The sequence below is a fragment of the Saccopteryx bilineata genome, chromosome 5 (genome assembly GCF_036850765.1).
Source record: "Saccopteryx bilineata isolate mSacBil1 chromosome 5, mSacBil1_pri_phased_curated, whole genome shotgun sequence".
NCBI lineage: Eukaryota > Metazoa > Chordata > Mammalia > Chiroptera > Emballonuridae > Saccopteryx > Saccopteryx bilineata.
This window is the reverse complement of record NC_089494.1, coordinates 39,002,403-39,030,216: the sequence shown is the minus strand read 5'-3', so window position 1 is coordinate 39,030,216 and position 27,814 is coordinate 39,002,403. Positions and strand designations below refer to the sequence as shown.

At 35.8% G+C, this 27,814-nt stretch overlaps 1 protein-coding gene across 2 annotated transcripts in view; it reads right to left on the bottom strand.

The window, feature by feature from the left end:
* PGAP1 (post-GPI attachment to proteins inositol deacylase 1) overlaps window positions 1–27,814 on the bottom strand; it is a 94,268-nt gene that overhangs the window by 39,955 nt on the left and 26,499 nt on the right. For both annotated transcript variants that reach the window (XM_066233372.1, XM_066233373.1), the window contains 11 exons: window positions 26,441–26,612; window positions 22,809–22,966; window positions 20,489–20,541; window positions 19,795–19,861; window positions 15,441–15,546; window positions 14,675–14,730; window positions 13,181–13,264; window positions 8,767–8,813; window positions 8,335–8,386; window positions 6,959–7,036; window positions 1,444–1,519 (listed from right to left, as the gene is read on the bottom strand). In XM_066233372.1, coding sequence (XP_066089469.1) covers window positions 1,444–1,519; window positions 6,959–7,036; window positions 8,335–8,386; window positions 8,767–8,813; window positions 13,181–13,264; window positions 14,675–14,730; window positions 15,441–15,546; window positions 19,795–19,861; window positions 20,489–20,541; window positions 22,809–22,966; window positions 26,441–26,612 — 949 coding nt within the window. The remainder of the gene's footprint in view (window positions 1–1,443; window positions 1,520–6,958; window positions 7,037–8,334; window positions 8,387–8,766; window positions 8,814–13,180; window positions 13,265–14,674; window positions 14,731–15,440; window positions 15,547–19,794; window positions 19,862–20,488; window positions 20,542–22,808; window positions 22,967–26,440; window positions 26,613–27,814) is intronic.

Genomic DNA, 27,814 nt, shown 5'->3' with positions numbered 1-27,814 from the left:
ATAAAAAGACAAACTACACAATTGGATAATATATTTGACAATACTTCTGATAAGGGGTTAATAACCAAAATTTATAAAGAACTTGTAAAACTCAACACCAGGAAGACAAACAATCCAATCAAAAAATGGGCAAAAGAAATGAATAGACACTTCTCCAAAGAGGACATACAGATGGCCAATAGGCATATGAAAAAATGCTCAACATCACTAATCATTAGAGAAATGCAAATTAAAACCACAATGAGATATCACCTCATGCCAGTCAGAATGGCGCTCATCAACAAAACAACACAGAATAAGTGCTGGCGAGGATGTGGAGAAAAAAGAACCCTCCTGCACTGCTGGTGGGAATGCAGACTGGTGCAGCCATTGTGAAAGGCAGTATGGAGATTCCTCAAGAAATTAAAAATCGAACTGCCTTTTGACCCAGCTATACCACTGTTAGGAATATACCCCAAGAACATCATAGCACTGTTTGAAAAGAAGAAATGCACCCCCATGTTTATGGCAGCATTGTTCACAATAGCGAAGATCTGGAAATAGCCCAAGTGTGTGTCAGTGGACGAGTGGATTAAAAAGCTTTGGTACATATATACTATGGAATACTACTCATCCATAAGAAATGATGACATCGGATCATTTACAACAACATGGATGGACCTTGATAATATTATACTGAGTGAAATAAGTAAATCAGAAAAAACTTAAGAACTGTATGATTCCATACAGAGGTGGATTCCATACATAAAAATGAGATTCAGAGACATGGACAAGAGTGTGGGGTTACAGGGTGTGGGGGAGGAGATTGAGAGGGTTGGGGGAGGGGAGGGGCATAAAGAAAATCAGTTCGAAGGTGACAGAAGACAATTGGCTCTGGGTGATGGGAATGCAGCATAATCAAATGTCAAAATAACCTAGAGATGTTTTCTCTGAACATATGTACCCTGATTTATCAATGTCACCCCATTAAAATTAATAAAATAAATAAATAAATAAAAATAAATTTTAAAAGAATATGTAGTTATGTTTATTTTACATTAAAAATAATCAGGAAAAATGTATTTAGAGAAATCTTGAAACCCTCATAGAGTAGATAGAAATATATTCCTTATAATAAGTCTTCCATAAAAGGGCTAATATTTAGTATAAATGTACAAGAGAACACACAAACATACACATACCACATACATATAATGATGCAACTATCTGCAAACGTATGTGATCATGGAGAAATTTCTTCTAAAGTCCACTTCTCAGAAAACGACTGTTGGTTCAGTATTAAATAAGAATCAAACAATTGATATGGTTACTCGAAGAACTACACTTAAAATACACAACAAAACTTGTTACATGGTTCTGTTTTATTGCAACAACCTTGCAAAATAAATCAGCACTGTCAAAAATAAAAGAAATTCCTAAGATTTCCAAAATCAAAATACTTACCAAAGGAAAAAAGATGAGTTACAGGAAGCTGTACGGATCTTGTCTCTCTCTTAAAGAATTCACAATCTACAACAAACTGAAACACAGAACACTGATTAGGAAAAAACAAGTTTTTAGTAAAATATCTTGATGCTTGAACGGAAAATAAAAGTTTTCAACTTTGAAGAAGGTACTGTATGTCACACTCTATATTTAAATGGCAAGAATTCTTCAAGTAGAGATGGTAAACAAAGAAAATTTGATAAACAAGCTTAATTTAATAAATAATTTATTACTGGGTCACTGCTATAACAGATTCATACAAAGTTTTTTAGTTTTAGGTGTTTCTAAAAGAGAGACATTAAAGAATGGAGCCAAACATCAAGAGCCAACGTTAACTCAAAATTAATTAGGGATTTAGCTAATATATGCAAATACTTGCACAGTCAAAACAAAAATGTGATTGTTACTTTTTCTAAATCCCACATTTATTAAGTATATCCAGTCTAATTAGACTAGAAAAGGCTTTTGGAGACTTACTGTTTGTCATTCATCTGCAGATGGCTAATGTTATTTGTATGAAATTATTTCAGGCTAAACAGTGATTATAGTAAATGAAAAAAAGGATTTATATGTATGAAAAGAGGAAAAGAAATGCTATCTTAAAAAAACTAAACTTAAAATGTGACATCTGTGTTATTACCATTTTTATAATTATATCCCTTTTCTAATAACATTTTACAAAGGCATAAGGGATTCTGCTCTCAGCTGTCTACAGTAAGAACGGTTTCACGACCACTCTGTTCTACAGGAGCTAAAGAAGACATTAATCTGACACCTAACTGTAGCTAGCAGTTTGCTGTCTACAGAAAGCAGGAAGCCAGTGGGATCTGTCCTAGGCTTTTCTAATAACTACACCTTGGATTGTGTTTAACGCATTGTTACTATGGTTTCCTTTTGAGTGAATTTTTGATGGTTTTGAAAGTGAAAAACAGATGAGGAAAAATGCTATTAAGTTGTAATATGCACGTGAGGAAATTGAAAAAAAAATACATGTAAAGGGGCTAAAGAACACAGATATTTTCATTATATAATAAAAAGTAGCTATTAAAAGAGAAATCATTTGTTAAACAGTGTTATTCATGATATATACATGTACATATATTATTATTATTATTATTATTATTATTATTATTATTATGAGAGGCAGGGAGGCTGACAGACAAGCTCCAACATATACCCGGACCAGATCTACCTGGCAAGCCCTCTACCAGGCAATGCTCTGCCCATCTGAGGCCACTGCTCTGTTGCTTGGCAACTGAACTATTTTAGCATCTGAGTCAAGGCCATGGAGCCATCCTCAGCGTCCAGGGCCAAATTGCTCAAAACAATCGAGCCATGGCTGCAGGAGAGGAAGAGAGAGAAAGACAGAGAAAGAGAGGGAGAGAGAAGGAGAGAGGAAGGGGCAGAAAAGCAGATGGTTCCTTCTCCTGTGCGCCTTGACCAGGAATGGAACCTGGGACTTCCATATGCTGGGCTGACGCTCTACCACTGAGTCAACCAGCCAGGGCCTCATGATACATTTTTTAAAGGTTTTTAAAATTGACTTGAGCGAGTGATTGAGAGAGGTGGGGGGTGGGGAGCGGGAAGCATCACAGTAGTTGCTTCTCTTATGTGCCTTGACCAGGCAAGCCTGGGATCCTGACCTCAGCACTCCAGGTCAATGCTTAATCTACTGTGCCACCACAGGCCAGGAGGCTATTCATTTTATTTTTAAAAGTATTTTTGAGTGAGCCATTCCGAGGTAAGGAAGGCACTTGACACTACTTTGTACAGTATCTAAAATAATGCAATTTAAAAATATTTTAAATTAAATTTATAGGGGTGACATTGGTTAGTACAATTATATAGGTTTCAAGTGTACAATTCTATGATACAGTATCTATATATTGCATTGTGTACCCACCAACCAAAGCCAAATCTTCTTTCATCACTATATATAGGGTGGGGCAAAAGTAGGTTTACAGTTGTTCATATGCAAAACAATATAATAATAAATAGTAATACAAGAATAAACCATGTTTCACTTATAACTGTTAACCTACTTTTGCCCCTGTATTTGACCCCCTTTGCCCTTTACTACCCCACAACCCCCTTTCCTGTTAACCACCACACCCTTGTCTGTGTCTGAATTTTTTTGTTTGCTCACTTGTTGCTTTATTTTATTTAGAAAATTAAATTTAATGGGGCAACATTCATCAATAAGAGTATATAGATTTCAGATAAACATTTCTATAGCATGTGGATTGTTGACTATGTTGTGTGCACATCACCCAAAGTCACGTCATTTTCTGTCACCGTGTATTTGTCCCTCTTTTGCTTTCAGGTTATATCGCACATCATGCTAGTGAAATAAGTCAGGCAGAAAAAGCTAAAATATCGTAATACAATTTCTATTATCGCTTTAAAAATTTAGTCATGCTTTTTATAGAATAATCCCTTACGCAAGAAAAAAAGAAATCAGGGGTTTCTCCCTGAAACATCCACAGTATATAAAGCTGTAATATATTTAGCTATTTTTCTTTCTGTCATCAAAAAAAATGCAGATTAATTCCACATTTACATTTTGAAAACTATTATTTTCAGTTGACTGAAAAATTTTAAACTGCCTATTTAAAAATATGTATCCATGTGATGAAAGGCTATAACAGGCATGCAGCAATTATGAAAGGTCTAAGTTAATATCCTGGTGGGAGGGCGTGTGCAACAGCAGAGCCAGCAGTGTCACTTGCCAAAGAGCATTAGCATATTACACATTTATTGAGCTGCTAATACTTCCTATTTGTCAAAAGCTCATTTTTTTCTTGCGATAACAACAGACAACCTTGCCAAGTTGGGGACAGATGTTAAATTCATTCAAAACCAACCTAACTGACAGAAAAACCCTTAAAGAGACCTTTTAATATTGAAGATGTTGAATTACTTCTCACTTGACCTAAGCAAAACAAAATAATGAATTCATTATAAGCTCGTTGTGAGACTTAGTCTTTGCGATAACATTCTCTCAACTACATACCCCTTTCCCTTCCTTTTTTTTTTCTCTTCATCTTTTTCCAAGTAAAAGGAGGGGAGATAGAGAGACAGACTGCTACATGCATCAGAACCAGGATCCACCCAGGAAACCCCATTTAGGGTCTATGCTCTGCCCATCTGGAGTCATGCTCCCAACCAAGCTATTTTCCCTTCTTGAGGCAGAGAGGCTCCATGGAGCCATCCCCAGCACCTGGGGCTGATGCATTCAAACCAATGAGCCATGGCTGTGGGAGGGGGGGGGAGAGAGAGAAAGAGAGAAGAGGGAGAGGGAAGCGTGGGGAAGCAGATGGTCGCCTCTCTTGTGTGCCTTGACTAGGAATCGAACCCGGGACATCCACACACCAGGACAACACTCTACCATTGAACCAACCATCCAGGACCCATAGCTCTTTCCCCTTTAAATTTTCCTAATGATTCTGGTCAGAAATATAATCAACGTTCTCATTCAAGAAACATTTGAACATTTATGTGGAAATACCTAAAGGCTGAAGATGCAAAGTAAAATAAAACCTATCTGGTCCTTACTCTAAAAGAATTTATAGGATGGTGATGGCAACAAAGACATAAATAAATTATAATTCAGTGCAATAAATTCCTCAATGAAGTTATAAGAAAGTAGTATGAGAGTAAGCGGAGCTATTGAAGTAGTCCAGAAAAAGAAAACTGGGAACACTTGGGCTAGATCTTGAAGGGTAATTTTGTTGGATGCAACGTGGAAAGCGCAATAGACGGTCTTTTACCTCCACCTTCTTCCTTCCCCACCACTTCTCTCAAAAATTACCAACCTTTTATTTCTACTTCCACTTCCCTAGTAGAAGCTCTCATCAACCCTTGTGAGGTGTGTCCCCTTCCTGTTTCTAATCCATACTAAACCTTAACAGATTCATCTTCCAAGATAGCTCTGATCCCATTACTACTATGAGGGAAAATCTTTCAGCTCCCTACCAGCTCCTGAATGCTCTAAGTCCTGAGTTTTTCAATCAAGGCCCTCCACAATATGGCTTTTTCTTCCATTACTATTCTACTATGACTATCCTTTTAAAATTACTGTTCGTTTATTCTGTTTTACAAACTTACCCCGTGCTTGCTTGGTCCCCCTCATTTCTTTGTCTCCACAATGCACTCATTATAACTTTTTGCAAAGATGTTACTATCAATATTTAGCATCTTGAATGTGCTAGTACAATCAAGGGACTGAGTTTCTAGTTTTATTTCATTTCAATTAACTTAAAATTAAATAGCCACGTGTGCTAGTGACTCATATTGGATAGCACAAGTCTAGACTGTTCATTCTACCTATAAAAATCCTAACTATCCTTTAAGGCAATTTAAAAGTTATCTCATAATCAAGCCTTTCTTTTATTTTTTAAATCTTAATTTTTTTTATTTATTGCTTTTTTAGACAAAAAAGGGAGGGAGGGAGGGAAGTAGGGAGAGAGAAGAGAGAGAGAGAGAGAAGAGAAAGAGAGAGATGACATAGAAAGAGAGAAACATTGATTTGTTCCATTTACTCATAATTCATTGGCTAATTCGGTGATAGTCAACCTGGTCCCTACCGCCTACTAGCAGGCATTCCAGCTTTCATGGTGGGCGGTAGCGGAGCAACCAAAGTATAAATAAAAAGATAGATTTAACTAGAGTAAGTTGTTTTTATAAAGATTTATTTTGCTAAACTTAGTGAAAATCTGACATAAAGTACTTGGTAAGTAATTATTATTATATGCTTTAACTTGCTGTCTGCTTTATAAATTTTATAAAGTAAAGTTACTTCCCTACTTTATAAATCACCATTACTGTGGAACCAGTGGGCGGTTAGAAAATTTTACTACTAACAGAGATACAAAAGTGGGCGGTAGGTATCAAAAGGTTGATTACCCCTGGGCTAATTCGTGTATGTGCCCTGACTGAGGATCGAATCCGCATCCCTGGCCTATGGGGATGACACTCTGACTGAGCTACCTGCTAAGGCAATAAAGCCTTTCTTGATTCCATCGAGGTTTCACTCCTTTTTACACGTCTCACGTATTTGCTATATTCTGATTGGTATTGTACATTTTTAAGTTGCTCTTTTATTCTCATTCTTCCTCCTGTTTCCATACATTTCTCTTCCCCTACCCAATAGTACGCAGTTTTGAGACAAGGGTTTGTTTCTTTCTCATTTGTGTGCCTCCTATAATTCCTGGCATAGATAGACTCTTGCACATAAAAGGGTCTTAATAATTAACAGATTATGAAGGACTGATGTTCCTGCTTGGAATAAAGTAACTTGGGTTTATTCTGCTTAGTTCAAGTTAGAGTAAACTATCCTACCAGCCTTAGGTGAATCATCAAACTGGCTATTGTTTTATATAAACCCTCTGTTGAAGAATTCATAAAAAAATAATAAATATTTGGCATGAGTATCCCCCAAACATTCTGATAACAAACTTAATCCTTCTGTTACCTTACTTCCATGAATAGATGGTACATAAACAACAAGGTGAGACAAAGATGGATAGTCTTGAAGTCTTAATGTCAGAGACTAAAAAAAAAAAAAAAAAGATCAAAGTAAAAAGCTGATTTTATTTCTTGGGTTATATAGAGCTTAAAATATATTAAAAGAAAAATAAATTATAAACACTATTTCTTATTTAACAAGTAATAAAAAAAATCTCAAACTTTATGTTCAATACTTCATAAGGTTCTATGTTTATATCCTCAGATCAATAATACCATTGAACGTCAAATTCCTAATAATTATATAAATATGAACTACCAAAAATAGCCCCTTTATCCCTTCAACTATATCCCTTCATGTAGAACATGACACTTAGCACTAAATTTAAATATTTTACATAATTATCTCTAGATGTGGTCTTTCTTTCCATTATTTGTCTATTTGTTTCAAATAATGTTACAGCATTATTTCTCTATTTATTTTGGTAGTATATGACAGAGGCTCAACAGTTGATGAACGGATGCTAAATACGATGGAAGAGCTGGAACTTAATCTCAAATGATTCTGATCTAGCTCAAGTAGTAGAGTTGCTAGCTAATAATATACATGAACATCATTCCCTAGAATTTATTCAGTAAATGACATGAAGACACAATAGGGCTAATAATGTACCTTACCAGATAAACATCTATTCTCTTCTCAAAATTAAGGCTAGATTCAACAGTCCGTATTTTGAGGAATAAACAGATGGAAGACTGGTCTATTTAATGAGAATTCAAGTCATCAAATACAATTTTTAAACCCGTCTTTTTTTCTTGAAAGTACATATAGAAATGAGGGTAGTAATATGTTATAACAATTTGTATGCAGTAAGAAATCTCTGCAGTTAACTTTCTTCATGTTCTTCAGATGCACCTGTGTGGCCAGTCCAGGCAGAGGCTCTGAAGCTAAAGAACTATCTGTCAGTGAGTGACCATCTGAAAACCTGGTCAGATTTACCTGGGGGGTGGCTCATTAAACACCTGGGCTTCACCTCAACTTACTCCACAGTTTCTGCAACAGATATATATCCTACCATAAATGAAAGGGTCTTAAACTGATTTTTAAAAATTTATCTAGCTCTTGCTATGATGCTGTAACATATAGATTTCATTTTAGTTAGAGCATTGTTAACTTAATAGTTTTGACTCAGAAAGTTTAAAACTATCATGTTTTTCTCTACTAAATTTCTTCATTGCTAGGGAAAATATTTCTAAAATGCAGAGAAACAAATCTTGTTTATTTAATCCTTAGATAAATTAATTAAATATCATATTCTGAAATACCTATAGGCTCAAGTAAGTATTTCACCTACATATTAAAATTCTAAAGCCATAATTTACCTTAATTGTTGGCAGCAGTTCAGCTCTCCATGATAAATCAACCCCTTGTTGGCTATGAAATAAATACAAAAATATAATTAAAGGACGAAAATTAATTAAAGTATTATAAATCATACATAAGTTTCAGAGGAAAATGAAACAGAGCTATCAGAAAGAATTCTAATGAAAGGAAAGCTAAACCAATATATTCTATCCCCATAGTCCCTTTGGAAACAAAAAAACCTGTTTTTTCTAGCAACCAACTATTTCAATGTTTGCCAAAATTACTGGTATGTTAATTTCCTTTATTTTTCACTTTAAAATATATACTTTAATCTAGCATGGCACCAAAATGAGCTCTAAAATGTATTAAGCTATTCTGAAAGTGTAATATTCTTGAGTGTGTTTATATTAAGAAACATTAATGGAAGGCCTTAGATTCAAAAGACTTACCACATAGAAGTGCTGTTTATGCAGCCAAAAATCCAACTATTTGTGTCCTGTTGATTAATAATACAAACAGAGCACACTAAATAATGTAGAAAATAATATGCAAAATAGGTGTCTTCAATATTTTATTGTCATATGAGGGGTCAGTAGGTACAATGAAAACATAAAATAGCAACTTATTATTTAGGAATGTATCTAAGATGATCTAAAAGTCCAACAGAGGTGGGCAAAGAAGTCTAATGCCAATAAGATAGGCAAGCAAGTAACCCAGAGTAGCAATATGAGAAAGAGTAACCTGATGGGTATCTCTCCACAGCACATTACCTAATCATTTCTAATTTTTGAACCAACACTTCCAGAGTTTGGCAATGTCCATAGTTTAATTAGTCCACCTACATAGTAAATAAACCTACATTTAAACAAAACAGAAACATGAACAACTAGAGGCTGACTTTTATACAAATGAACAACAACAAAAATCCAGAGCCAAGTAATTAAAAATAACAAATAATCTAAGGATTGCCATAGAACTACCTTATGACCCAGCAATCCCTCTACTGGGTATATACCCCAAAACCTCAGAAACATTGATACGTGAAGACACATGTAGCCCCATGTTCATTGCAGCACTGTTCACAGTGGCCAAGACATGGAAACAACCAAAAAGCCCTTCAATAGAAGACTGGATAAAGAAGATGTGGCACATATACACTATGGAATACTACTCAGCCATAAGAAACGATGACATCAGATCATTTACAGCAAAATGGTGGGATCTTGATAACATTATAAGGAGTGAAATAAGTAAATCAGAAAAAAACAAGAACTACATGATTCCACACATTGGTGGAACATAAAAATGAGACTAAGAGACATGGACAAGAGTGTGGTGGTTACCAAGGGTGGGGGGGGAGGGAGGACATGGGAGGGAGGGAGGGAGAGAGTTGGGGGGAGGGGGAGGGGCACAGAGAACTAGATAGAGGGTGACGGAGGACAATCTGACTTTGGGCGAGGGGTTTGCAACATAATTTGATGACAAAATAACCTAGACATGTTTTCTTTGAATATATGTACCCTGATTTATTAATGTCATCCCATTACCATTAATAAAAATTTATTAAAAAAAAAAAAGATTAAAAAAAAAAAATCTAAGGATTGCCTTTTAGTTTATCATTTGAGTTCTTATTGGATTACCAGGCAGATAATTTCTAGGCAGCTGAGAATGTGTTTGGATTGAAACACAATCCAAGACTGAAGCTAGTTAATACTTTTTAAGTGCAGCAGGGAAATAGTGCAGAGAGGTGGTGACAGTTTAACTGTATTATGTATTTAGGTTCAGTCATTAAAGAGAAGTATGACCTAAGATCACTCCAATTTTTAAAGAAGTAGTAAGAGCAATGCTCTAAGATCTGACGATCCAACTAATGAAATGCTTCCAGGGCATAAGAGGATGAGAAACACTGCTCAGACAGCCACATAAATTCTTCTTTAGCATACACATAGAACAATGAAAAAAAATCAATCCTTTCATTAAACCAATATTTATAATTTATAAAGTCCATCCCAGGACCAAGAAATTATGCCCTCAAGGAAAAGGATGAATCAGACAGACATGGTGCTCTCGTGAAACTTAAACAAAATTTTAAGCGATTTTTCAAAAATACAGAAAATAAAGTTGAAATGAAAAAAAATAAACAAAACAAAACATATGGTCTTTCTCTGTTCTGCATTGCTGGCAAAAAAAACCCTGGGAAACTTCTGTATCAGTTACCTATGCTTCTCAGAACAATAACGTGACATTATAAAGCAAGCATCAAAACAGATCTGCATGACAGAAACAAAGAAAATCAAGCGGCCTCTCAAGATTTACCCACTTTCACAATGGGCCTTTGCAGCTAATAAGGGAGCCTATCCTCAAAGATAGCCCTCGTGAAAAGTGCCTATATTCCACACTGCTTACTTCAGTGTACAGGGAATTCTGACTCACTCATCAATGAACTGAATAAAGGGTTATTCAAGCTCACCCTAAAACACCATCTTCATATAACGGTTTCATACAACCATTTCATAAATTGAACACGGACTGGATACCACATGATATTAGGAAATCAGTAAAATTTTTGGATGAAATAATAGTGTTATGATAATGTATACAATTCTTATCTGTTAGAAAAATGTATGAAAGTATTTATGGGCGAAAGGATTTTTTTTCATATGTCAAAACAACAATTTCAGGTCACAGGAACTGTTTAAAAAAATCTGTCTATAGCCCTCAATGGTGCTAAAATCATTGGGTGATAGACTGATCAGAAACTTCATAATGGACAGATCATATTGATAAGTCTAAGCCCACTGGTAAATCTTTATGTCACTAGAAGTGGGACAACCAGATATCATATATCTCCTGATATATATTTATAAGAAATATATATCATTTATAAAATATACTTACAAAAAATATTTACCACACAAAATTAATCTGAATCTAATCAAGATTCTAGCTGTAACTACCAGTTTACAGAAAACATAAGGGATAGAAATACATGTTAAAACATACCATCAGAGTACAATCGGCTAAACCCACAATGTAGAAAATTGTAGAGCCCATAACCTTTCTTGAATAAATAAATGGAAAGAAAGAGGTGCTGTTATAAAAGAGACTTAAGATTCATAAATCAAATGTCATGTACATACTTTAGATTCTGATTTAAATAAGTCAACTTAAAATGTAATTGAACAAAGGGAAATTGAACACGTACTGGAAACCACATGACTTTAGGAAATCAGTAAAATTTTTGGATGAAACAATAGTGTTATGGTAATGTATACAATTCTTATCTGTTAGAAAAATATATGAAAGTATTTATGGGCAAAAGGATAAAATGCCTGGAATTTACTTTTAAAAATTCTTCAATCAAGAAAGGAGGGGGCCTGATCAGGCTGTGGTGCAGTGGATAGAGCATCGGACTGGGATGCCGAGGACCTAGTTTCAAGATCCCGAGGTCGCCAGCTTGAGTGTAGACTCATCTGGTTTGAGCAAAGCTCACCAGCTTAGATCCAAGGTTGCTGGCTTGAGCAAGGGGTTACTCGGTCTACTGTAGCTCCACGGTCAAGGCACATATGAGAAAGCAATCAATGAACAACTAGGATGTCACAACAAAAAACTGATGATTGATGCTTCTCATCTCTCTCCATTCCTGTCTGTCTGTCCCTATCTATCCCTCTCTCTGACTCTCACTCTGTCTCCGTAAAAAACAAAAGAAAACAAACAAACAAAAAATAAAACATAAAAAGGAGGGGAAGGATACATGAAGTTAGAATGGCAGAACATTGGTAACTTAAAGCTATGTGAGATGGTTACATGAGAATTCATTATCGTTTTTTCTTTCTACTTTTTTTTTTTTTTTTTGTATCTTTCTGAAGCTGGAAACAGGGAGAGACAGTCAGACAGACTCCCGCATGCGCCCGACCGGGATCCACCCGGCACGCCCACCAGGGGCGACACTCTGCCCACCAGGGGGCGATGCTCTGCCCCTCAGGGGAGTCGCTCTGCCGCCTGGGGCAGAGGCCAAGGAGCCATCCCCAGCGCCCGGGCCATCTTTGCTCCAATGGAGCCTTGGCTGCAGGAGGGGAAGAGAGAGACAGAGAGGAAGGAGGGGGTGGGGGTGGAGAAGCAAATGGGCGCTTCTCCTATGTGCCCTGGCCGGGAATCGAACCCGGGTCCCCCGCACGCCAGGCCGACGCTCTACCGCTGAGCCAACCGGCCAGGGCCTCTTTCTACTTTTGTATGTTAGAAAACTTCTAAAATAAAAATTGAAAAGAGTTTTAAAAATTCACTATGTGGACTTATGCTAATTAATGCCCAATGGACCTTAATTACAGAAAAAGGATCCTCCAATAAACCAAACAGATAATTTACACGTTGGCAAAGATTTTTCTCAATATAATACAGATATTCTTATTTGAAATTCTGTAATGAATATGGATATTTTAAGCCATCACTCTCAGAGCCAGATTCTCTTAGGATAAACTGGCTATCCAGATTTTAGGCTGACAGACGCTAGTCTCTGTGAGAGATGTGAAACTCTGATAATCCCACTAAAATCAGTATTCATTTATTACCACCTAGCCCACAATGCCTGCCAACCATCTTTTCTAAAGGCCATCGCTTTATATATCAAACGGCAGCATCTACCAACTAAGTGATATGTTAGGGCCTGGTATATATATATTATCAGCTACAGAAATATTTTGATGAATAGTTTTCAATTAAAACTCTTTTTCAGACAATTACTTTTCAACTAATTAGATTTGATAATAGTGAATAGCTAAAGATGATATCTACAAGGTATTAGCTAAATTTGAAAAATGAACAGTTAGTCTTTTAAATTTACATAAAATGTACCAATCATCTTACCAGCATAGTGCTCTGACAGTAGGCATGAGTGTAGATTTTTCTATGATTTGCAAGAGGAAATGTAAAATATATTTTATTAGATTCCTAAAAAAAAAGAGGAAAAACACAATAAAACCATCATGAGAATGGATATTTCATTATTCAAAACTCCAGCTAAGGCCATTAATAATTATTCTAATTCTATTACTCTTGCTGTTGTTGAGAATCAGTATTCTAGGAGTGGGAAGAAAAGAAAGATGTAAAATAGACTAGGTACAAAACCCTGTAGTCCTGAAATCTGTCTGAAAAGTGTCAGTATAAATACATGTGTTTTGTTTTGCTTTGGTTTAGTTTGGGGTTTGGCGTCATGATCAAGACAAAACACCTTCCTTAGCTTTGTCCACTGACAAGGCCTAGAAATGCTAACACACTAGCCACAAACATCCCCAGTGCCCAGATCATAAATCTTAGATGCCATTTTCCAAGGAAGACTTCCTCACAGGAAAAAACGGATTCAAGGTGTGGGGTAGGAGATATAAAAAATGAGCTAACATATTTTCTCATAGTAGGCAGTGAGAAAACTATCAAAGACAACTACAGAGCAGCTGTATCAAAAGGTTGCAGAGCCTAACTTGAAATGGCTTACTCTGGTCAAAGAGAGAACAATTTTAATATCAATTTTAGTATCAAAGGTAGAACAATTTAGTATAGCTAGAAAGACAAATATACAAATAATAATAATGGTGGGGACTAAAACCTCTTATGGTCATTAATGAGGGAGATGATTTTCAGTCAACTCATCATTCTGAAAACCAGTAAATATAAGATCCAAAGATGCTAGTAATTATCATTTTTTGCCCTTATGATTTGCTCCACTTTTGATAAATTTACTAGATGAGTTTTTCTATATAAATTCCAGTTAATAAACAACAAAGAAATCATCAAATCAGCACATCATCGATTTCGTATCCCGCCCCTAAATGCATTAATGACACTAAGCATTACTTCTCAATGACTGCTGACTAACATCATAGAAAGGGAGAATCTAGTAAAAACTGAAAGCCAAATCTGATTGAGCATCTAGATCCAACTACTTGTAAGTCACAGGAGAAGAGTAGGCAAAGAAACATGTTGAATGACACTATAGAAAAGCAATCAGAAAATCAAGACTGGGAAACTTTATAAGATAAATGAGTTGTTTTTATTCAATAAGTAAAGTGCAAGGGAAAAAAGGTGGTTAAGTAAGTATTAGAAACTAAAAGAGGAATAAGAGGTAAACAAATACTATGTGGACTTTATTTGTTTAAACAAATTGAAAAACAAAGAAACAAAAAAACTTGACAGTTATAAAACTGGAAAACTGAACACCAACTAGTTATTTATTATTAAGAAATTATCATTAAACCATTGTGAGAAAAGGGTATGTGGTTATCTTTTTTAAAGCGTCTCTAACATCTAAAGATAAATACTAAATTTTTTTATAAGTAAAAAATAATCCATTGGTGGTATACTTACATTGTAAGCCACATAGGTCCATTTTGACACTTTTACTGGAACCCACATAGATGTCTCTAAGGTAATGAAATTAATTTGTTTGGCTTGTTATTTTTTATATTAAACAATTTTCTTTTACTAAATGCTAGTGAAATCATTCTCAATCATACAAGGAACTGAAAAAGAAGTGGTTTCCTGAACACTGGCTATTTTAAAACAGAAAATCTAATGACATGTTCTCTGTAGGTTCATTACTAACTAGTAATCACATCAAACAAAGCATTTTAATTCTACTCAGCGCCTTTAACTCTAAGGAATTATCAACAGAACGAAGTCAATATTTCATTTTCCAAACAACACAAGTAATTACGTAGAGTACAACAGGTATTATATTTAAAAGCAAAACTTACCAGCAAAAGATACACTTGTTAATTCAAAAACAGACTGAAGAATGACTGACACTACGAAACTAAGTTAAGGATAATGTAACATTTATTTTATGTGACTGTCAGGAGAATTGAGACATTTAACTTTATCCTTAGAATTTTTCTACTTGTCATGTTATTTTCAAGACAAAACTTTTAACAGCAACATCTTACAAATTGTTTTTCTACTTTCCCCTTCCTGAAAGAACCTCATAAGAAACCAACATAGAGAAATTAATAAAATATAATAGGATTATAAAAACCTGAAGTATCACAGTTTCGAAGACTTTGTTGATAATAAATTTACCTAAAAATAATAATCAAAACTCTACTTATAATTAAAACACATTCTCGCCACTAACCTGTTAAGTCAGAAATTATTGCTGGGTTTTCCTCAAAGTGTTTTGCTGGGTGTCTTATAAAGTGGTGATTCAAAACTGACAATTTCTTCTTAGGATTTTGAGTTATCTAGAAAGAACATTGGTACATTCTGTATCCTTTCATATTCATTATGATAGTTCAATGAAATCTACTTCAAGTAATGGTAAGAGCCAATAGTTACATATAAGGGGCCAGGCACTGTTTTAAGTGCATAACATTTTATTAACTCATTTAATCACCACAAGAACTCTGGGAGATAAAAACCTTTTTTCTCTATTTTAAATATGAAGACACTGAAGTACAGAGAAATAAGGAACTTGCCCGAGGTCACATTCCTATTAAGAGTTTGGAACAGTATTCAAATATAGGCAGTCTGGCTCCAGAGTCCACGCTTTTAATCATTCTGCAATACTGCCTCTCAAACAATAGCTGACAATAAAACATATAAACAGTACAGAATCAGAAGAGAACTTAAGTGATCCTCCAGTCTAGTGATTCCAACACACTAGTTTCCAAACTCAGACCAGTGCCAATCTCACAACAAAGAATTAAATGGTCAGTGAAGAACATAAACTGATCCCCTAGGCAACACTTCTGCTTACTTCCAGTCTCAAAATGTCTTTTCTCTCATGAAATGAAAATGCAGGCAAACAATATGATGTTTTCTGTTGTCTGTTTTAAAATATCCCAGCACAAAAAATGTTATTAACTTTTATTTATATCAGTCCCTCCCTTGAAATTAAAATGTACTGGGGTATAAAATTCACTAAGAGTCGACCACTATTCAGTTCTCTAGCTTAAGTATAGAGGCCCTGACAGGGAAGATTTTCTCAACAACAGAGTGATCTGATGATAAAGAAATGACAAGGAGGACCCAGGTCCACTAAATCTTTTCAATCCCTTAGAAGCCACCGAGTATTTGCTTGAACATTTCTAACTCAGTACTTTTCAAAATACTGCATTCCAATTTTAACAACTCTTACCAGGAGAATGTCCTGCCCTACTTAGAGTAAGTATCTGCTCCTTGTTGCTTTGATATAATAGGTTGGGGAACAGCCCTTAAAAAAATTAAAAATCGTTATGCCCCTCGACTATATAAAACATTTCTTCTACACATTAAACAACTTCAAAAACATCAACCAAGCCCTGGTTGGGTAGTTCAGTTGTTTAGAACATCATCCTGGTACGCCAAAAACAACCATTTTTCATAGAACTGCTCCAGATCCCTCTCCAGTCTGCCTGCCTTCCCTGGATAAACTCAAGTTGGTTAATGTCCCCCCTAAAATATGACATACAAAATAGAATATAGTTCTCCAGATATTGTGTGACTAGAGTGGAGGGAAGTGGAATTTAACTTCATGAATGTAACCTCTATACTTCAATCAATTCAATCTAATGCAACATTAGTTTTGATTTTTTTTTAAATCAGACACACATATCTGATTGCAATCAATTAAAAGTCACAGATCTTTCAACCATAATTTTAGCTAAGTCAGAGTCTCCCATCCTTATTTATTCTCTAGAAAATCCATCCATTCAAAAATTTTCAGCTATGAGCCTGACCAGGCAGTGGCGCAATTGATAAGAGCATCAGACTGGGATGCGGAGGACCCAGGTTCAAGAACCCCGAGGTCGCCAGCTTGAGCGTGGGCTCATCTGGTTTGACCAAAGCTCACCAGCTTGAACCCAAGGTCGCTGGCCTGAGCAAGGGGTTACTTAGTCTGCTGAAAGCCCGCGGTCAAGGCACGTATGAGAAAGCAGTCAATGAACAACTAAGGTGTCGCAACAAAAAAACTGATGATTGATGCTTCTCATATCTCTCCGTTCCTGTCTGTCTGTCCCTATCTATCCCTCTCTCTGACTCTCCCTGTCTCTGCCACAAAAAAAAAAAAAAAAAAAAAAAAGATTTCACCTATGATGTTTATGCTGATACCATCAAAAGTTACGTGAAGCCTGATTCCTTGGTACCACATATTTGGGAATCATGACGTGAGTTACAGTTTCTCTGTACCTATGCTTGCTGCTTCTTAAGTAGGAATCATATCCTGACATTTTATTGTCTAACATTTAGTCCAGTCCATTATGCATAGTGAGTTTGTGAAACAGAACTGTTTCATAATATTTTGATTTGTAGCAGTATTAGTTATAAAAATTTTTCTCATTTATCCCTTAAAAGGTGACTGTAAAATAGTTATCCTTTCAGAATTATAACTTATTATGGACTAGTATTAGAGTTTTCTCATTTTAGGATTGAATGGAAAACAAGATTTCTTAAAATTAATTTTTTGTACAATTTTTAAAGAACATACCTGTCTGAGATACCCCTGTTCTTCCTTAGTTGAAATGGGTTTTTCCCCAAACCTATTAAATGTTAGTCTAAATATAAAATGGTCTTATAATTTTAATTAATTCCATTTTTTTTTTTTTGTATTTTTCCGAAGCTGGAAACGGGGAGGCAGTCAGACAGACTCCCGCATGCGCCCGACCAGGATCCACCCGGCACGCCCACCAGGGGGGCAATGCTCTGCCCATCCTGGGCTTCGCTCTGTCACGACCAGAACCACTCTAGCACCTGGGGCAGAGGCCATAGAGCCATCCCCAGTGCCCGGGCCATCTTTTGCTCCAATAGAGCCTTGGCTGTGGGAGGGGAAGAGAGAGACAGAGAGGAAGGAGAGGGGGAGGGGTGGAGAAGCAGATGGGCGCTTCTCCTGTGTGCCCTGGCCGGGAATCGAACCCGGGACTTCCGCACACCAGGCTGACGTTCTACCACTGAGCCAACCGGCCAGGGCCATGATTCCATTATTGTATCCAGTTTCATTCTCCCAGACTAAAAATGTCTGCCATAGCGAAAGAAAACAATGTTGAAAAACTGAAAAACATTTGCATTCCATAACCAATTCACAATGTTAACTCTATGAAAACTATTTTATTTTAATAAATATACTAGTTATATATTTATGTATCTTGTAGCTTAAAATGTGGTAAAACAGAATAATTTGGGTCTCTCTTTTATTGCATTCTTCAGGGGAGAGCTAAGTATCTATGATTCCAACAGCCGTTATGCATCTTTCTAAAGGGTTAAGAAGAAACATACAGACACTACCCAACTCCCACGAGGGAATGCTACAGGGGCAAGGTTTAAGATACAATGATAAGAAAAGCATTATCTAGGCATCTACTGAGAAAGAGGCCACACACACTAGTCTCTCAAGAAATTATAGAATCTTCAAGGAAAAGAAGCCAAAAACACATAAGGTGCAGCACTTTGTCATAATAATAATAAAATTTAATAAATAATTAAAAAATTACCTAATTTGCAAAGAACTTTTTCTCTAAAAGGAGAAGCCAGAGCCATAGTTCTCATACCATGTGATGCCCTGGCAAGAGGACCCAAGGGGAACAGCTGCCTAAAATGACTAATGGCAATCTGTTCCCAGCTCACAGGAAAAAACAGGTAATGGAATGAATAGAATCCTCTACACTGTGCTGAAACCCTTGGTGCCCACTACTGTCTGTCTGCTGGCAGACAAGGAAAAGATGAAGAGCAGTATGATATTCTGTAAAGGGCACTATGATTTCCAGACGCCTCACCAACTCAATAACTTGTAAAATCATTAGTTGGGAGAGTTCATATGTGAAATCTCATAACAACAAAGATTCAACTCCTAGAAGTACATAATTTAAGGGCTGGTGAGTTTGGGCTATTCAATAAATGTAGATATTTTAGTCCTATCAGAAAGGTAAAGATGCTTTCTAAAAAATTTAAACAAAAATGTCTAATACTATAGGTCATGAAATCTATAACACATTACTAAGAAAAAAATTGATAAAGCAGCTTGTTGTAAGTATTTCCCTTAATTAAATAAGGCTAAAATAATATATATAAAAATTTAAACAGTAAAGGGGAAGAACTGGGTGAAGATTTAAGGAAGCATTTCACTTTTTCATTGCATCCTTTTTTATTTTTATTGAGTTTATTGGCGTGACATTGTTTAATAAAATTAGACAGGTTTCAAGTGTACAGTTCTATAATACATCATCTGTATACTGTACTGTGTGTTCTGCACCCCAAGTCAAGTCTCCTCCCATCACCATTTATCCCTCCTTTACCATCTTCCACATCCTCCCAACTCCCTTTCCGTCTACTGCATTCTATTAATTATTAATAGTGGTCAAAGTATTATCAGATAAAAATATATTTCCATTTTGAAAGCAATTATAGTTAACGTAAGATGTAGGCTTCTAGTTACATCAAAGCAAAACTGTATTAATTCTACCATTGCTGCAGCAAAGCTCTTACTTTACTGAAATAATTTTTAGTTTAAAAATACATACTTGTTTAGTGTCAGCATCAATAAGATCAAAGAATGCTCGAATTGTAGTCAATTGCAACTGTTTACACCTGAAGAATAAAATGTGTTACAAATTAAACTTTCTTTAAAAATATACTTTTGATACAAATACTCACAATTCTATTATTTAATCAAATATCTGACTTCCCTTTAATGCTGTACACTCTAAAATTACTTAAGAAATCATTATTATTGAGCATGTATCTAAAAATCGAAACACATAAAGATAGTAGGGTCTACATACTTCTTGACCTGTAATGTAATCTATTTCTTTCCTTACAGTAAGGGTAAATCTAATTTCTCCGTGGTTTTCCAACTGCTACCCTAACCAATGCTGCATCAATCAAGTCCCTGAGTTTGGTGACTGGCCAACTGCTCAGAAAGTCCTACATGAAGTGCCCTTGATTCTGCCCAACGAAGACAAACTAAAATTTTGATATCTGACACTAGTTTTATTTGAGACTGCTGCTACTGGTTCTGAGATGATTTCATAGGTTGTCAAGGGAACCCTGGTCACACTGAGACAAGATGAAGTTTAGAGTTCTAAACCTTTAAATTAATCTTTCTCCCAACTCCTTATTTATGAATATAGAGCTCAGAAAGTTAACAAACCAATCAAAGCACAGATGAGAAAAGAGGACCACCACACATAATCAAAATTAATTAAATTAACATACCACACAATGGAGAGGTGGTCTGTTGAGACCCAGGTCTTAGGCACTGCTGAACTCTAAAAGGAAAGAAACAAAAAAATCAAACTTAAAAAATGCATATTTGTTTTTCTCCAAAAGGCTTGAAATTCTTACCAGCTAATGTTTAGAAAAATGTAGCATTAGTTTCACTATTTTATGATACATGTTTTTAAATGATTCATTCCTCTAGAGGGTTATACAAAAATATTAAGATATTTACTGCATAAAATAATTCTGTCATTACTGCTTAGTCGCACTTATATTACCCTTTAAAAATTATTAAAACATCCAGATTCCTTCTTGAGTATAATGTCTAACTTTTTATTACTCTAATACCATGATGGCGAACCTTTTTATAAAAACCGCCCACTTTTGCAGTGCTGGTCAACCTGGTCCCTCTCGCCCACTAGTGGGCGTTCCAGCTTTCATGGTGGGCAGTAGTGGAGCAACCAAATGGGTTGCTTACTTATTTTTAAAAAAGTCACTAGGTAACTAGTATATATACTGCTGGTTAGAAACACAAGGACAAAGGGTCCTAAAAAATGTAACTATTTGCAGAACACTTAACAATGACGTAACACCCTTTAATCCAGGCTCTCAAGTGGGAGTAATCTATAGCTTATTTATTGAATTTATAAACATTAAGTATTTTATTTAGGAATTACTGTTGTCAATTTCCTTAAAAAATTAAGACAAAAAGAGTGGTTCTAAGATTATATTAGATGCTCAGTAGGGCGATAACTCACAGTAGATAGTTCTTACCATCAACCAAGAATATAAAATGCTAATGAATGCATCAGTGCTAGAGTTGGAAAAGGGAAAGGCTACACAAATAATAAAGGTCAGACTATATCTCTTGGCCTCTATAAGGGAAAGAATGCATCAGTGCTAGAGTTGGAAAAGGGAAAGGCTACACAAATAACAAAGGTCAGACTGTATCTCTTGGCCTCTCTTACTATAAGGTGCGACTAATTTTTCTCTAATCTTATGAAACAGAAGTGATGTGCGCCATATCTCATTAGAGATACAGAAAGCAATGCATTATCAAATGGATTAGAGAAGAGGGAAACACACACACATGCACACACACACTCACGATTGAAAAGACCCAAATTCTTTAAAAAAAAAAAAAGCTGCAGGATGTGGTATCAATACAGCATCATGCTGCAGATCAAGTCTAGAAATAAGTTATATCTAATTTTATATCACTAAATAAAACATCTGTGTTTACTACAGAGTTGACATTTAACGTTTTGAGGACTTCCAGCAAATATCTGCCCAAAACATTTGACATCAAATAAGATTTTTACCAACAACGAAGTTTGAGAGATTTACTAATTTTGTTTCAAAGCAACTATGGCTATACTGCAACTCCAGTTATAAGAAAATGGTGGGTAACAGCAGAATAGCTTAATAATTTTTGTTCTATGTATGGCAAGCATTCATTAAACAATTGCTTAATGAACTGCAGCACTCTAAGGCAGGGCAACAAATGAGTTGAGCAAAGGTGCATCTATGAAGGGAATAGCTACAGAATAAAGCACTAGCTCCTAAAAGCAAAAGGAATTATGGGTATTTTTAAAAATTAAATTAAGTTGCTTTTGAAGATGATGAGTTTAAAAAGTTAAGATCTTAACTGAAGACTTTAATGTTAAAAATACAAGAAATAATATAAGTCCTAAAAGGAAACTTTAACTCACTTTACAGAGGCTATGTATCCCAGTTAAAGACCAAATACTTGATGTCCTAGCAGGGAAGAATAATTAGCAAATTAATTAATCAGGGTTCCGTTTATACTATCAAACCTATTTTTTAAAATTTTAGAGTTGGTAAAACTTCATTCAAGTTTATCAATTAAAACCATGTGATATGTTTGATATTTCATTACTACTGTATATAGCATACCACTCAGATATAATAAGAAGCCCTTGGACATCAGTCCACATTTTCTTATACTTACAACTCTAATCAATGGACAGGCACTTATTTTGAACAAGAAACAATTATTTCTTATTAAAATGAGTTATTTTCACAAAGTCTCTAGGATCCTTTTTACTTTCTATAGACATAAGCATCCATGCCTCTGCCTTCCCACATATTTATATTAATTCATTCATATTTTGTCTTTATCTCTCTCTCTCTCTCTCTCTCTCTCACACACACACACACACACACACACACACACACCAGCCATACTGCACCAACTCAGCAGTCATATCCAAGCAACTATATATTATTTCTCCTTTCATGCCTCACTGCGTTCATCATGTTACTATTTCAGTAGATTCTTTAAAAAAAAGATTACCACAACAGATAAGGCACTGGTATGATGGCTTAGTTTAGGCAGAAAAGTCAGTCCTGAACGAACTTGGTAATCCCGGAATCCTCCAGCTACAGAAAGCGTGGTTAAATTTATGTGTCTAGCATTTAGAATCCAATAGTTGTTTACAGTCATATAAAAATCTGGCAGAGAGAAAAACATTAAAAATTAGTAGTCATTCCCTGCAACAATAAGATATCTATAATATTAACATTCTGCTTTCCCCATTAAATCAGATTACAAATACTAAGAGTTACTACAGGCATCAACAATAAAAAAAAAGATACCCAAATTAGATCTCTATATTCCACAAGGACGCTATTTGTTCATGAGTTATACAATACAAGATGAAGAAAAATCCTAAAATTCTTTCAAAGATACAAGTTTACCATGCTAAAGAGACATGCATCTTCCTAACTGGGCAGTGTCCCTGCTTATGGGGGCTTGGCAGCTCTCTCCTGCAGCCAACCACCACACAAGGTACTATTTAAGTTCTTAAAATTAATATCTATCAGGACAATAACGTTCCTATTAGTCTTGGAACTACACAGCTGTGGAAAATCTGAGGGTTGAGATTCTATCCCTTTAGTGCCATAAGCAGTTCAAAGGGAAGAACCTGCAGATACTTTTCCCACTTTTTCTTTGAACAGTGAGAAAATTTTAGTGTCAGGATGAGGTCAGGACAGGGGAGTTCTCATTTCCTATTCTGATTATTAAAACTTAATGCCTTTTTATTCTGGTATTTGATCCCACACTAAGGGCTTCAAATATTTTGGAACAGCTCCCATAAAGATCTCAGTGCCCTTACTCAGATCGTGACCAAGCAAAGCCATTTCTAACATCTGCAAGGCCTAGGATAACAGTACTGCAGGGGTACACATGCCTGCAATATGACTAAATATAAGTCAAAATTCCATCTGACAAACTGTTAAATATATTTTCTTAGCCTACCTCGTCAAATATAGGAAGTCCCTGGGTTATAAACTAGATAGGTTCTGTAGATTTGAAGATGTTTAATTATTTATAGGCACAGAAAGGTAAAAATAAATACTATGTTAAGAAAACATCTGTCTACGTTGTATTTAATAGGTAAATGTACCTGTTCCAACTTACATACAAATTCAACTTAAGAACAAACCCAGAGAGCCTATGTCATTCCTAATCCAGAGACTGCCTGTATATCATCCAAATAACCTAGGAGGCCAGGTTCAAATGAAGAAGTCTAGGACACCTCAGCTTTGGACACTGGATCGCGGCAGCACTGGGGGAGCAGGTGCCTGGCCCAGTGCTGTGCTGTCTGTCTCTTCCCACCCAATTCCACCTTGCATCGTCAGGGCCTGCCTCTATCCGAGCTATCTGGACCTCGTGCAGAGCCTCTCCTTGGCCACAAGTCAAGCTTAGGGTTGTGTATACCTGCCCTCAGATCCAGGTAAGAGGCCCCCATGGTCCTGGAAGTGGGTTTGGGGCATAGAGGCTTGGCCATCTGGAACACCGTCTTAGAGTCAAGGCACTGCCCGCGGTGGGGAGGCTGCTGGGCTGCACACGGAAGCCCTGTGGGGAGGGCAGCGCCAGAGCAGCCCTCTAACTGCCGGGCCCAATGCCCGGCTTCCTTTCCCCTCATTAAGGGCAGTGCTGCCACCAATGATAAACAGAATCCATTTCTGGAGTCCACATGAGTCCCCTAAAAACCTAAAATCTACCACCCTTGAACTTTTGTTTTCACATTCTAATTTTGGCTTAATGCATTAAAAAGGAAACAGAATAAACAGGAAAGAAGCTTGCCCGTCACAGTAACAACACCTTCACCCAAAGACTCAGTTTCGGCCTGAGCCTTTAGAGTCAGACCATCACTATCCTTCAGAACAATAAAATCTGACTCTTGAAAGTTGCCCTTAAGTAATTTTTAAAATGTATTTTGAGTAATTCCAATTTAACTTACTTGGCTCATCTACATATAAAACGCAGTAAGAGAAAGAGTTCTCAATTATGTTGACAAGTAGTATGACTTTTCTGTGCCTTCGATGTTTTTTTCTAGACCTATAGGTCATTTATAATTATTAGAATTACTAAAACAGATGTAAAAAACTTCAATAACACTACAATTTTTTATTGAGAGATTTCTACAGGAAAAGAGCTAAGTGTAATAAGAAAATTATATCACTGTTAAGTACTATTGAATCAGATATTCCAGCAAAAAAGTTACTCCTTGGCAATGTTAAGATAGGTGCTTTGAACAACTATTACTTTGATTTGGAGTCACCAGGGTATATTCTCACTTATCAACAAAAGTTTCATCACAACTAAGATTATGCAAATTTCGATAGGGTAAAAAGTTGAGTAAATTTACTAATGAAGAAAAAAAGTTATTTCTTTCTAAAGATTTTCTTCTATTCACATAATATAGCAATAAACAGTGAAGATAATATTTGACTATAATAAAATGTTGGATAGGCATTTAATTCTTATTTTGTAATATTACCACTATCTGATTACATGACAGCAATCATAAACTCCTACTATTCATTCAAAATTCTTGCAATATTATACCATTCTCCATAATTTTATTTCCTCTACTATAGTATTGTACTTCAATCCAGAATTGGTATAGCATGCAAAAGTTAAGAACACAGGCCCAGGAATAAGTTTACCAGGGTCAAATACTGGCTTCACTAGTTTGCCACATAACTTTGGGTAAAAACTTTATCTTGGATTCCTTATTTCTATCCATAAACATGGGATAACAATTATACCTACTTCAAGGAACCACTATAAGGATTAAGTGACATAATAACACATCATGTAAAGTTCTTAACACAATACCCAAAATATAGTAAAAGCTCGATAAATATTAGCAATTCTACCTCACCACATAAAGTGTTAGCAACTAGTTAAAAACGAAACATTTCTACTATTTTACTGAAAAATAAGCTTATGTTGAACAGAGTACTGGAAAATTAATAAAATATAGTAAGTGTAAACATACTTTAAGAGACAGGGATGCCTGACCAGGCGGTGGCGCGGTGGATAGAGTGTCGGACTGGGATGCGGAGGACCCAGGTTTGAGACCCCGAGGTTACCAGCTTGAGCACGGGCTCATTTGGTTTGAGAAAGGCTCCCCAGCTTAGACCCAAGGTTGCTGGCTTGAGCAAGGGGTTACTTGGTCTGCTGAAGGCCCACGGTTGAGGCACATATGAGAAAGCAATCAATGAACAACTAAGGTGTCACAACGAAAAACTATTATTGATACTTCTCATCTCTTTCCATTCCTGTCTGTCTGTCCCTATCTATCCCTCTCTCTGACTCTCTCTCTGTCTCTGGAAAAAATAAAAAAAGAGACAGGCGTCATCCTCAAGCACAATAAACTGAAGCCTAAGTACCTAGAAATTACAAGACATATGCCATCCATGTTACGATGCTATAGGCAGAGAAAACTAATAGCAGTTTCAAAGATGAGTCTGAATTGAAAGTCACAGGGATACTCAGAACTGGAGGTGATTTGAAACTGAGCTTCTTCACACATGGATGGATGTATAGCAAACTCTAAAAGGAGTAGCTACAAGGATTTATTTTATTCTAAACAACAATGGGGAAGTCAGTGTTTACCTAACCATACTCACCTGTAATGAAACGATCCAATGGCATCACAGGAGCAATGTGAGGGGTGGCTTGTGTAATAAGAAGATTTATCAGATCTTGTTTAAAATTTTTCAGTGTAAGTAATGCTCTTGCAACAAGGCCACCCATAGAATGACCAATTATTGCCACACTTTTTGGAGCAAATTCTTGACCCTATTAAAAAAAAATCATCAAAGCATAATTAACACTTAATATCATAATAACAATATTAAATACTTCTCTCTAAATATGAACAATTTTATAGAAAAAATTATACTATTTATCTAATCTCCTATCATAAGATATAAACATATTTTTATATACTTGTAATCACTGTATACATACTATTTTGTTTAGTATACAAACAGTGTTAACAGCTATGCTTTGAATTTCTAAACCAAAATCAGAAAACTTGGGTCTAGCAAATTATGTTTTACCATTTGTTTTATTGGAGGTAAAAGGTCTTATTATATTAGGTGTATAGCAGAATATTAGATTTTATAGGAACATTTAATTAAAATTGGAAATACCACAGAAAAATTATGGTTGCCATAGCAATATACTACCTCATCATAATGATATATCTTATATCAAATTATTTCCCTATTATACACCTGGGTTTAAAAATAAACCAACATTCTGTAACATTTATTCACTGACAATTACATATTTTATTTCTTAAATAAGTATTGCATTAAAAACAATCTTCTCTGTCTCCACACAGTATCCTGTTTCAATACGAAACATTTGCTCATCATCCTCCATACTGACCCTTCATCTATGCCTTCTCTCCTGTTACTCTGAATAAACTGGACCTTGCACAGAAAACAATAAACACAGTAAGCCTAAAATTGCTATCCTCAGAATGGACTGCATATAGGGTTGGCTCTGCTCTGAAGTTTGGGTCCTTAGATTGTGGGAGAACCCACAATCATTTAGTTTCCTAAATGATAAAAATGGCTCACTATGCTAAAACCGTGCAAACAGTATCTTTTATGCTGAACACTACTGTCTTTCTGGTTGGGATTTTGGTACGTAGTAAGCACAGGGAGTATATATATCCAGCCCCCAATAAAAATACTGGCTACTACGTCTCTTAATGAACTGCTCTCATAGACAACACTTCACACGTCACAATTTGTTATTGTAGGAATTAAATGCATTCGGTGTGACTCTGCTGCAAGAGGACTCTTGGAAGCTTGCACCTGCATTTCCTCTGGCCTTCAACCCATGCATCTTTTCTCTTTGCCAATTTTGCTTTGTATCCTTTCCCTCTGATAAATAACAACACGAATACAAGTACATGCTAAGTCCTGTGAGTCCTCCTGGGAATCCTAGAGCCTGGGAATGGCCTTGGTGATCCCCAACACAGGCCT